This window comes from Euleptes europaea, chromosome 1, assembly GCF_029931775.1.
Source record: "Euleptes europaea isolate rEulEur1 chromosome 1, rEulEur1.hap1, whole genome shotgun sequence".
NCBI lineage: Eukaryota > Metazoa > Chordata > Lepidosauria > Squamata > Sphaerodactylidae > Euleptes > Euleptes europaea.
The window spans coordinates 161,256,682-161,268,510 of NC_079312.1; the positions used below are offsets into that span (position 1 = coordinate 161,256,682).

At 43.4% G+C, this 11,829-nt stretch overlaps 1 protein-coding gene across 1 annotated transcript; it reads left to right on the forward strand.

The window, feature by feature from the left end:
• Window positions 1-4,167: 4,167 nt before the first annotated feature.
• LOC130477257 (exendin-3-like) lies at window positions 4,168-9,536 on the forward strand. Its single transcript, XM_056849256.1, has 4 exons — window positions 4,168-4,210; window positions 5,328-5,436; window positions 7,038-7,190; window positions 9,470-9,536. Exons 2-4 carry the CDS (start codon window positions 5,336-5,338, stop codon window positions 9,534-9,536), a joined length of 321 nt encoding a protein of 106 aa, XP_056705234.1. The 5' UTR covers window positions 4,168-4,210; window positions 5,328-5,335.
• Window positions 9,537-11,829: the final 2,293 nt, after the last annotated feature.

The window sequence follows — 11,829 nt, forward strand, 5'->3', positions numbered from 1 at the left end:
TTTATGCTAGAAAAGATGGGAACCAAACTACTAGCCCACCACATTGGATTGGCCTTAAAAAGCTGAGGAGGACATAAATCAAATCCAGGCATCTTACGGAGTTTTAGATCTTTAATTAAAATTATTAAATCATTAGTAGTAACTGGGGGCCACTCTGGATCCGGTAGAAAATCCAGAACCTTTGAATTATGGACAGAGGGATCGAAAAATAGCTGACAGAAATGTTGTTCCCACACCGTAGGGGCCATATGACACATGAACCTCGCTCTTGGCCCTGTAGCCTCGTTGATCAGTTTCCAAAAGGTACTTGAGTTGGCAGCTGCAGCTGCCTCCTACAGCGATTTCCAACCTAGCATCATATCGTCCTTGTTTCTCCAACTGATCAATTTCTTCCGATATCTTTTCAGGTCCTTTGGCTCAACCAGGGCAGCTCGGGGGTGGGGTGCTGACTCCTGGCTCTTGGCTGCATGCAACTGACACCTATGCCCACGGTCAGGAGCCTGGGTGTGACCTTCGATGCCTCCTTGTCAAGGGAGGCACATGTCACAATCGTGGCCTGGATGGCTCTTTACCATCTCCGCCAGGCCTGGCAGTTGGTGCCCTACCTCTCCCGCCCTGCCTTAGGCATGCTGATCCATGTGACAGTCACCTCCAGGATAGGTTACTGCCACTTGCTCTACTTAGGGCTGCCCTTGAGGCTGACCCGGAAGCTCCAGTTGGTACAAAATGCCGTGGCGAGGCTTCTTACAGGGACCTCATTGTGGGCATATATTACACCAGTGCTCTGCCAGCTCCTCTGGCTCCAGCTGGAGTATCGGATCAGATTCAAGGTGCTGGTTATGCCCTTTAAAGCCTTACACGGTCTGGGACCTTTGTATCTGCGGGACAGCCTCTCCTGGTATGTTCCCCAGAGAACTTGATGAACATCAAATACCAGTCTTCTTGTGATCCCTGGCCCGAAGTGTCCAGCTGGCCTCAACCAGGGCCAGGGCTTTTTCTACCCTGGCCCCTGCCTGGTGGAATAGTCTCTCCAGTGAGACCTGGGCCCTGCAGGACCTTGGAGAGTTCGGCAGGGCCTGCAGGACAGAGCTATTCTGCCAGGCTTATGGTACAGTTCTTTTTTCTATCAATGCTGGCCTCTCCAATCTTCCACTACTGATTCCCCCTTTTACCACCTATGGGCGTCTACCCATCTGTTAGCCCAGAGTAGCTCTACGTTACAATGCGAATATTTTTAACCCATTGGATATTTTTATGCTATTTAGGATTTTATAAGTCTGTTTTAATTGTGTTTTATGCTATTTTAATATATGTTGGAACGTTATGTGAGCCGCTCTGGAATGTTATATGAGCCTTTGGCTGGGAAGGGCAGGGTATAAACAAACAAACAAACAAGAAAACAAATAAATAAATGATTTAAAATTGTCAAAGAGGTTATCCAAAATAGTCAGATTTTGTACTATTGAAGGATTGCCCCATATTTGTTAAGCCATATTTAAATATAAACTTGAAAACATAGTGCCCCTTTACTGGGTTTCACTTTTATTTTAACATCACCTTGCAACAGGGGATCGCCAGGAGGTTTTGGGAGGTCACACTCACATGGGAGGCTATTATAGATTTACCTATCAAATTTCCCCCATTTGGGTTCAAAGCATTAACTTTCTCCACTTCCACCACGTCAGCATCCTCATTTTCGGTTGGTCTCATTACTTGAGCTGTATGCTCAAACAAGTTGTTATATTTAGGGTTTTCGTAAGGCTTAATCTTACTTTCACCTTTCTTAATCCCTGCTAGGGTTGGCTGCAATTTCCACAGTTTTTGTTCATTATGCTGCTGTTTCTCTGCTGAGAGATGGCTAAAAGTGGCAAACAAATTTTGCTCCTGAGAGTCTATTATATTCTCATCTTTCTCTATTTCCATCCCATTATCTCTTAGGAAAGGTGTTGGCTTTGTTGGCTGCATAAGGGAATGAGATATACTTTGAGAAATTCCCAGCTTCTGATCTAGAGGGGATTCTAGATCTATCAGAGGAGGCCCTGCCTTCCTTATAACCCTCTTCTGTGAAGGTGGTAATTCAGGCTTTAATGGAATCAGAGGCTTACTTATCATATTATTAAAGGCTCTTGTCAGAAAAATACCAAAATCCCTAAAATGGTCTGTATTGGAAAACATCATAGAGAGGATTTTAGGTGCGAAAAGGGTTAACATATAATGTTCTCCACAGATAGGACCCTGAAGATTTTCTATGTATTTCAAATCAATGAAAGAAATAGGCACCCCCAGCCAGAAAGAAAGGTGTCGTAAACTATTTCTTTGCCCCCACCAATGAATCCATCTACCCTGATAGGGAAAAAAATGTGATCACCTCCTGAGATCTATTTAGTTCTAGCCTATCCCTTCCATTGGAGGCAACTCTTTAAAAGGTGTTTCTCAGTGAAGATTTCCTGTCTAAAGAATAAATTCCTTCCTTACAAACTGGGTCAGCCTTCTTTGTAGATGAAAAGACCTTTCTTGGAGAAGTCGATAAATAATCCATTATAAACTCCAACTTCTCATAAATTAACTTTAAAGTATTGGCTATTAAAATAGTCTACTAGTTCAATTTCATCAGCTTTTTTTTAATGGAGCAATCTATATCTGCACCCAGAGAAGGGCCTTCTTCTAAACCTTAGCTTAGGTTAGAGCCCTCATAGCCACCAAACTCCATCTTTAGGGTCTCAAATCGGCAATTTATTTATTAAAAACCTTTCTAATCTACTTTGCTCGGCTTTTAGAAAAGGTTCATCATCCGTCTGCCATGTCCGTTTCTTACCCATCTTTGCCAAAAGACTAAAAACCACTCTCTCCTATTTCTAACAAAAAATATCTTCAGATGGTAAGATAAGATAGGGACAAATAAATTAAAATTAAAATTAAAGAAAAAAGAACTGGGGAAAAATGAATAAATAACTGTCCATGCACAGCTACAACCTCACCCTTAGAAGCATTAATAAATCTTCTGAAACATCTAAGCAATTAAGGCTGGCACCAAAGACCAAGAAGCTATCAGGAAAGGAGAGCTAAAAAACCACGCTTAATTAGTTCTAAAACAGAAAGGCGAGGAAGTCTAGAAAAATGCTTTCAATGTTTTAATGCCTCATTGTTTGCCACCTTGGGGACACCATTTAGCTGGAAAGGCAGCATATGAATGTTTTTTTAAAAAAATGGAATTTTTCCCCTGTATTTAAAACATACTGGGTATGATTGGTGAATGGTCTCTTTCCAGAAAAGTATGAAAGACACTATCAGTGAAAATAATCTATGTGCTAATATAAAAAGACTCTCAGGGCAATTTAAACACTACTAAATGACTTGTGGCATAAACGTCTATAGATTAGAGCCCACTTCATTAAATGTATGGCATGGTGTGGTCCGGTCCCTATACAGAGGGGTATTCGAGAGATGAACATTTGTGAAGTCTGTAGGTCTGTCATATTTCTATAATGAGTCCAAATACATACAGTATAAAAACAGAGACCCATCCCCACCAGCAGCCACTGGCAACAATACTAGCTAGCTATCCTAATTTGACACACAAAGAGGGGCAATTTCTCTCTGTACTATCGAGATTGCATCCGTGTTCAGTTATAATTGAATTCGCCAAGGAATTCTACCTTGGCAGCTTCATACTGGAGTGTCCATTTGAAGTCTTTTTGTTGAACTGTGGTTACTTAGATGTCTGAACAGAGATTATAATGTTCTTACTAGTTTCCAAGTTTTCCAGGTGTTTCTGTTGTGTGTGTCTCCTCTTTCAAACGATAAAGTTGTTTGGAACAGCAGTCCAGAAGGCGCTGAAAAAAATGAAAGAGAGGGAGGGAGGGAGAAGGAGACACAGAGAGTGATTCCGCCGGCAAGAAATAATTGCACAGTTGGCTTGATCCATTTGAACACCAAGGAGAAAATGTTGCTCAGAGCGATGCTGAAGTGTCCTGCCATGGCTACATCCTCTCTCTGGAACCACTTTTTTGAAAGAAAGAAAAAGGAAGAAAGATCCGGAAATGATTCATAAATGACCCATCCCACTAAAAAGAGGAACACCAATGACCCACCTGTCATCTCTAAGCATCCCACTAACAAGCTTAAAAGCAGTGGTAAGGAATCGGGTGAAAGCCACGAAAGAGGTGTAACGAAGAAAAAGGACGTAAGATTTAAAGAGAAATTTGGGAAGGTAAGCAATATTTTCCTCCGCATCTACCCCTTCCCTAATGATCAGTCTACCCCGCTCTGAGGGGGGAACATTCACGATGCCACTGAAGGAGTCTATCTTACATCTGCAGTCCAAGGAGAAAACTTCTAACCATTTTTCAGGATCTCCCTCACTTGGGAAGAATTTGTGTGATTATTTTCAACTTAGAAGAAGTCAGGTATTGCCCTTGAAGGAAACGGCAATTCTGTTAAAGGAGGAAGAGCAAGGACAAGTGAGACATTTCTAAAATGTTCTTTTGGCATTGGGGGCTGGAAATCCTTAGCAAAAATTACTCATTAAAAAAAGGTATGCTTAGGAATAAGAATCTTGTTCAGTATTTGGACTGAGGCTGTGAATCACAGACGGTGACTTTTAAGGGACGTAAAAGATCGTGTGAGAGATGTATGGCTTGCTTTGCACCATGTACAAGTTTATTTACATGTACTTATATCGGCTGGGCACCTGTCAGAAGAGACTGAGGCAACAGACTTCCTTTGTAAAACAAAAAAGTCAGTCATAAGGGAGGAATTTCATCTCTCTCTCTCATCAAAAAAGTTTTGCAGGGATGAATATGCACAGCTTGGGAAATATTGCCTTCCTAACATTATCACCTCAGTTCTCTGAATTGTTTCCAGCAATAGATCAGTTGAAATAAGTTTAGGAGAGTGGTATCCAAATAGATTGACTGGAATAAAAATCAGCTTCAGACCAGTAATTTTATCCAGTTATTTTGGCTGGTGTGGGTGATGAGGAATAAAGCTCCACAGTGCTCAAAACCAGAATAATCGGGTTCGATCCCATCAGCTTGTTGGTGGGAAAGGGTCCCCTTTGACACCCAAACAGGCTGTGCTGGTGATCATGGGACCTACATGGACAAAAGCCATCTGGGTTGGGACTGCAATAAGGAGGGGAAAACGGGTGAAACTGAGTGAAAAAGCTGGCTGGATCCAACCCATTACATGGATAATTTCAGATACTGGCATTTGACCCTTTCTTTTGCAAAGAATGGAGCTCTGAGAAATGTCGCATTATGTCTTGTTCTAAACTGATAGTAAAGCCTCACTTTGAACGTTACTTCTCGGGTCTATATTTTGTGCAGAAGACCAGATGAAGAACACATGGTGGCTGTGTGTTTGTGGGCTGTGTATTGCAATTTTACTTCCTGTTAGCTGGCAAATGGTCCTGAAAGATTCGACTAATGAGTCAAGGTAAGGAGCAATTGTGACTGATAAATGTCATTGAGTTCTTCTGGGCGAGGAAGGGGGTGTTAATCACAAGGACCGAGACCTCTGGTTATTGCCCAAAGGAATTTGCAATATATATTTTCAGGACTTTCAGTGTGAAAAAACCCTGAGTAAGAGCTAAATACAAACAAAAGCCTATGCTGTAATGAGAACTACTCACAAGAAATAACAGCACACAGCCCAAACGTATCTCTATATTTCACAAAATTGACATGCAATATATATTGCATGTCTATTTTGTGAAATATAGAGATACGTTTGGGCTACGTGCTGTTATTTTTTGTGAGTAACCCTGAGTAAGAGGCAACTAGTTTAAGAAAATATCAGGATACACATAGTCTACTACTAGCCCAATTAAACCAGAAAAATCTGAACCTACACAAATTGAAATATGTATTATTGCAGCAGGAAGCAAACTGGAGATGTACACTGACTACAGGAGTACCCAGCTTGCTGGGGGTAAAGGGAAGATGACTGGGGAAGGCACTGGCAAACAACCCCATAAACAAATTCTGCCTAGTAAACGTCGGGATGTGACATCACCCCATGATCAGTAATGACCCGGTGCTTGCACAGGGGACCTTTACCTTTTTTACAGGAAATCTACAAAAGATTCAGGAAAAAGTAGGTCTAAGTCTTTAAGTAGCTACTAGAATCAGAGCTTTGGTGTGAAGAAGGGGAGATAAATTCTCTTTCTGTGCAGGTAGAGTGAAGCCTGGAGATCTCCAGGAATCTCCAGATGACAGAGATTCATTGCCCTGGAGAAAATAGCTGCTTTGGAGGGTAGACTGCACCATGCTGAGGTCCCTTCCTTCTCCAAACTCTGCCCTTCACAGGCTCCACCCACCAATCTTCAGGAATTTCCCTACCCAGATCTGGCATGATGTAGGGCTGGTGTCATCATACCCTGAGGTTAGGGTTGCCAACCTCCAGGTGGTGGATGGGGATCTGCTATTACAACTGATTTTTAGGCATCAAAGATCAGTTCCCCCGGAGAAAATGGCTGCTTTGGCAATTGGACATTGAAGTCCCTCCCCTCCCCATACTCTGCCCTCCTCAGGCTCCACTCCCCCCACAAATCTCCAGGTATTTCCCAACCTGGACCCAGCAACCCTACCTGAGGTAGGACAGCTGCCAGGGACCAAGGTTTCTGGCAGAGCTCACTGCTGCCAGCACCCCACTGCCCACTCATTTGCTAGAGCTTTACCACCCATGCTCCGTGCTGAGCGCATTGCCCAGTGCCGCTGGGGAAAGGGCTGCAGGCAGCTGTGAGCATAGATAGCGGGAATAGGGTTGCCAACCTCCAGGTTGACATTTTGTTGCCAGTATGAGCGATTTGAGAGTACTAGGCATGAAGCCAACCTCTAGCTGAAAAATAAATAAGTAAACAGTCTTTCTCCTTTAGTTATGGTTTCTGACACACTGTTATGGAAGCATTCGGCGCTGGCCTATATGACGGACACACAGCTTTGGTTTAATTTACTATAGAGCACCGGGGGCTATGAAAACGTCCTCACTGTGCAGAACGAATACCGTTTTGGCGATCCTTGTCTTCTCTCCAACAGGTGGAAATCTTATGAAAGAGAAAGTGCCCATAGCTTTTCTTCCAATGTCAAGCGACATTCTGAAGGTACTTTTACCAGTGACTTTACCAGGTATCTGGACAAGATGAAAGCCAAAGATTTTGTGCACTGGCTCATCAATACCAAACGCTACAGGTATACAGCATTCACTTCTCTTTTCAACTCTTTTCAACCAGCCTGGTGTAGTGGTTAAGAGCAGTGGTTAAGAGCGGTGGACTCTTACCTGGAGAGCCAGGCTGGTTTCCCCACTCCTACACATAAAGCCAGCTGGGTGACCTTGGGCTAGTCACAGCTCTCTTAGAGCTCTCTCAGCCACACCTACCTCACAAGGTGTTTGTTGTGGGGAGAGGAAGGGAAGGAGACTGTAAGCTGGTTTGATTCTTCTTAAGTGGTAGAGAAAGTTGGCATATAAAAACCAACTTTTCTTTTCTTCTTCTTCTTCTTGGCAGGGGTGGTCTTAGACATGGGGCAACTGGGGCAGCTGTCCCAGGTACTGCATGGTGGGGCACTGCCCTGCAGCCAGCTGCCCCCCCCCCCCGCCCACCCTGAAGCCCCTACCACCTTGGAGTCGCAGTGGCAGTGGCAGAGTCAAGCAGTAGCTGGTGATCCCCCTCACTGCCTGAGATTCAAGAAAAATGGGGGAAGCGATCAGTTGTAGGGAAGTAGGGGGTCAATACAAGTCTGCCCAGCAAGGAGGAGGCGCCTGATTGCCCAAGCCCCACATGAGAGGATGTACCACTTGGCCAAACCCCTCCCCATGCAAGCCCTGCGTGGCGCAGGGAAGGGGCTCCTGCTTGGCTAGGCCCTGTGCCACATGGGGAGGAGGTGCCCACCCAGCCAAGCCCCTCACAAGCCGTGTTAGGAGGAGGCAGAACTCCCCCAACCTGGCCAAGCTCAAAGCTGTGCTGCAAGAAAGGTACGGATAGTTAAATTGTAGAACTTCCTGCCCTGGGGACGTGGGGACGGCTGCCAACTTGGAAGGGGAGTGGACATGTTCATGGAGGGTAGGGCTATCCATGCTACTAGTCAAAATGAATACTAGTCATAATGCATACCTATTCACTCCAGGATCAGAGGAGCATGCCAATTATACTAGGAGTCGTGGACAATGGCAGGATGCTGCTGCAGTCGTCTTGTTTGTGGGCTTCATAGGGGCTCCTCGTTGGCTGCTATGTGAACAGATTGCTGGACTTGATGGGCCTTCGTCTGATCCAGCAGGGCTTTTCTTATGTACCCAGGCTGGCTAGATAGACAGGCTGGAGGACTGCTTCTCCCTCCTTGGGGGGGGGGGATAGCCCCTCCACAGAGATTCCGGGGCGCAATCCTTGCGTTTGGCCCAGGGCCCTGGAATCACTAAGACTGCCCCTGAAGGCAGGACCCAAAAAAATGTAGTCCACCAGAGAAACATGAAAACTATCAAGTCTCTAGTCCTTGTGATTGTGGGATGAATTATGAATTATTATCATTATTATTCTGTTGGTTACATTATTTTGATTGAGCAGTCAGCTACACTTTAAATCATTATACTTCAAAATACCAATATGGTTTCTGTGAGAAATAATAAAAAGGTGTGAGAACTTACATTTTCATACACAAAAACTTCATTTTTAAAGGGACAGGGCATGTTTAATATTATCTTTTTTTCATTCCCATTCGTTATAATAACAAATCAGAATCGTATAAGTCTCAACTTCTGCATTTAAAATTTCCCATTAGTGAACTGGCCCCACTGAAGTAAGATTCTACTGCTTTTAAAGAGTGGAGCTATTCCTACAACCATGACTGTCCCCTAACATAAGAGCAGCCTGGGTGATAATTATTCTGAATCCAGGGAGAGGTTTTTAACATTGGGCTTTAGATATCTGGGGAGTGTGGGCTAGGGTTGCCCTCTGGGCACCGGCGGGGGATGGGGGGGTAAGGTTGTCAGATCCAGGTTGGTAAACCCATGGAGATTTGAAGATGGAGCCTGGGGAGGGCAGGGACCTCAGTGGGGTACCATGCCATAGAGTCCTCTCTCCAAAGCAGCCATTTTCTCCAGGGGAACTAATCTTTGTAGTCTGGAGATGAGCTGTAATTCTGAGGGATCCCCAGGTCTCATCTGGAAGCTAGTGTCCCTAGTCTGGGCTGATTTTACACTTTTACTAGCAAGATGTTTCATTTTTATCCAACCTTTCTTTTGCAGAGTTCAAGATAGTTCATGATTCTCACCACCACCGCTGCCACAACTTGGTGAGAAGGTTAGGCTGATGCAAGAGAGTGGCTGGCCCAAGATCACTCAGGGGGCTGCGTGGCAGGGTGGGGAATTTGAACCCAAGCCTACCTGGTCCTAGTCTGACATCTTCTGAACCACACGAGCTTTCGCATTTCGCATTTTTATTCTTGCTAACAACCACTGCCGTCTTTCTCATTCACAGCTCTACAAAAAGATTCATTAAAGAAAAACCCAACAGCATAAGTTTCCTTCCTGGCTTCTTCTGGTAAGCATAGCCGCATTTGAAAATGCAACATTTCTCCTTAACTTTCCCTATGTGGTCAGAGTCAGCTGTTTCAGTCCATCCATTTTTGTTTCAGATGTTGAGGATTTGTTCTGTTTCTTTTACTACTTATTGTTATGGTTAAGCTCAAGACCTTTGGTCAAAGGAGCTAGTAAATAAATGGGGTTTCTTTTACTAGTTTAAATGTGATTTATATGGTATTTATATGAACAATGTATGATGTTTATATGTACGTGCATAATGCAGAGGGTGCTTTCACACATGCTGAATAATGCACTTTGAATCTACTTTCAATGCACTTTAACAATCATTTGCAAGTGGATTTTGCTGCTTCACACAGTTGGGTCATTTATGCATGGGAGTTTTACCTGAGGTTCGTTGCTGGCTGGATCCACACTTTCCAGATGGGAATCTCTGCACCAGCAGTCTCCAAACTCAAATCAAGCCCCCCACCCCTTTAAATGCTGCTTTGTAATTGGCTTACTTCGCAGTGCTTGCTGTGAGAGATCCCCCCCCAAAAAAAACCAATTGCCGCATAAAAAAGCATTTTAAGAACAAAAAACAAAAAATGGAGCAATCTGAAAGAAAGGGCAGGGGGAGAAATCCAAGCCTCGGTCTTAAAAAGCCTTTCTTTTGCTCAGAAAGAGGTCCGAGAAAGTAGGAAGCAGGAAGTATTTGAAACCCCGCCTCTTTACACAACCAGGGGGCCTTTTCGTTTTTTAAAATTGCTATAACATTATAACACTATAGCAATTTGCCAGTTACCTATTCTTAAAAGATCTGAAAAAGCCCTCTGGTAGCATGAGGAGGAAATGCCAAAAAATGAAAAAGGGAAGAGGTCCTTGCAATGAGGAAAAAGGAGACACGAACCCGTCGGGACCTCCAGCAAACAACATGCAAGGAAGATATAAGCAGTTATACGGATAATCACATAAATATGACTAGCATAAGATAATACTTGTGCACCCACCACACAGATTTACACACAGGGGGAAAAACTCTTGCCGCTACATTTCAGAAGGTAAATATGTATCTCAGGAGAAGAAGAAAAAATTACAACAGCAATCCATAATTGTATAGCCTCATACAAATGGCATAAATGCCACAAAATTCAGAAGATAAGATGAGCTCCTCGGTATGACACTTTTCAATATGAGTTAAGGTATCTTCTTCATTCTAAATGACCTAAATGTCAAACTTCCCAAAATGCTGGAAAAAAATGGAAACAGCCCATATGTTCTCACACACATAGTTGTACCTTGTAGTAAATCAAATGTCCATTTTAATTTTTTTAAATACTTTTATTTCTTTTCTAAACTAACAAACATCATATAATGACATACAAACATACACAATTATCACCACATCATAGTTTGCATGGAGCTTACTTACTTTTTAAAAAAACATGACATCTTAATCAGCCTGTTTGAATTTCAGTGCTCTATATCATCATAAGTCTTCATATCTAGTATATTTTTATTGTAAATCCATACATATCCTAAGTCATTTTTTAATGTTTAATTCAATTCTTAATTGTTGGCTATATAATTTTTAAAAATCTTCAATTTTCCTTGAAATTCTGACATTGATCTCTCATGTATAAAAGAAGTTAGTTTGGCTATGGTTGCATATTCTGCTAACTTATTCTTCCATTCAATTAAATCTGGGTGTCAATGTCCATTGATACCAGGCAATTTAACATATTTGGGGGGAAATGGCTGCCTCAGGGGACTGGGGCAGCGGAAAGTGTGCCAATATGGATGGGACCAGGAACAATCTGAACTTTCCCATCCACCTAGCTGCTAAAGCAAAAGTAAAGGTCCCCTGTGCAAGCACTGGGTCATTCCTGACTCATGGGGTGACATCACATCCTGATGTTTACTAGGAAGACCTTGTTTACGGGGTGGTTTGCCAGTGCCTTCCCTAGCCATCTTCCCTTTACCCCCAGCAAGCTGGGTACTCATTTTACTGACCTCGGAAGGATGGAAGGCTGAGTCAACCTTGAGCCGGCTACCTGAAACCGACTTCCATCGGGATCGAACTGCTACCCTGGCTTTTATGCTATCTTTCAAAAATAGTGCAGTAAAGCAGGTCTAAGAGAGATGGCAAAAAAGCTGGGGGAAATCCAGAAGATGCACAAAATCACCACACTTGTAATGCTGTGTGGAAGTGGTGGGGGGGGGGGAGGAACCTGTGTACCATTAGCATCAGAGCCAGACTAACCCAGTGTGCAACTGACCAAAATCAGGATGACTTTGCAATATTTTGCTGGCAAGGAC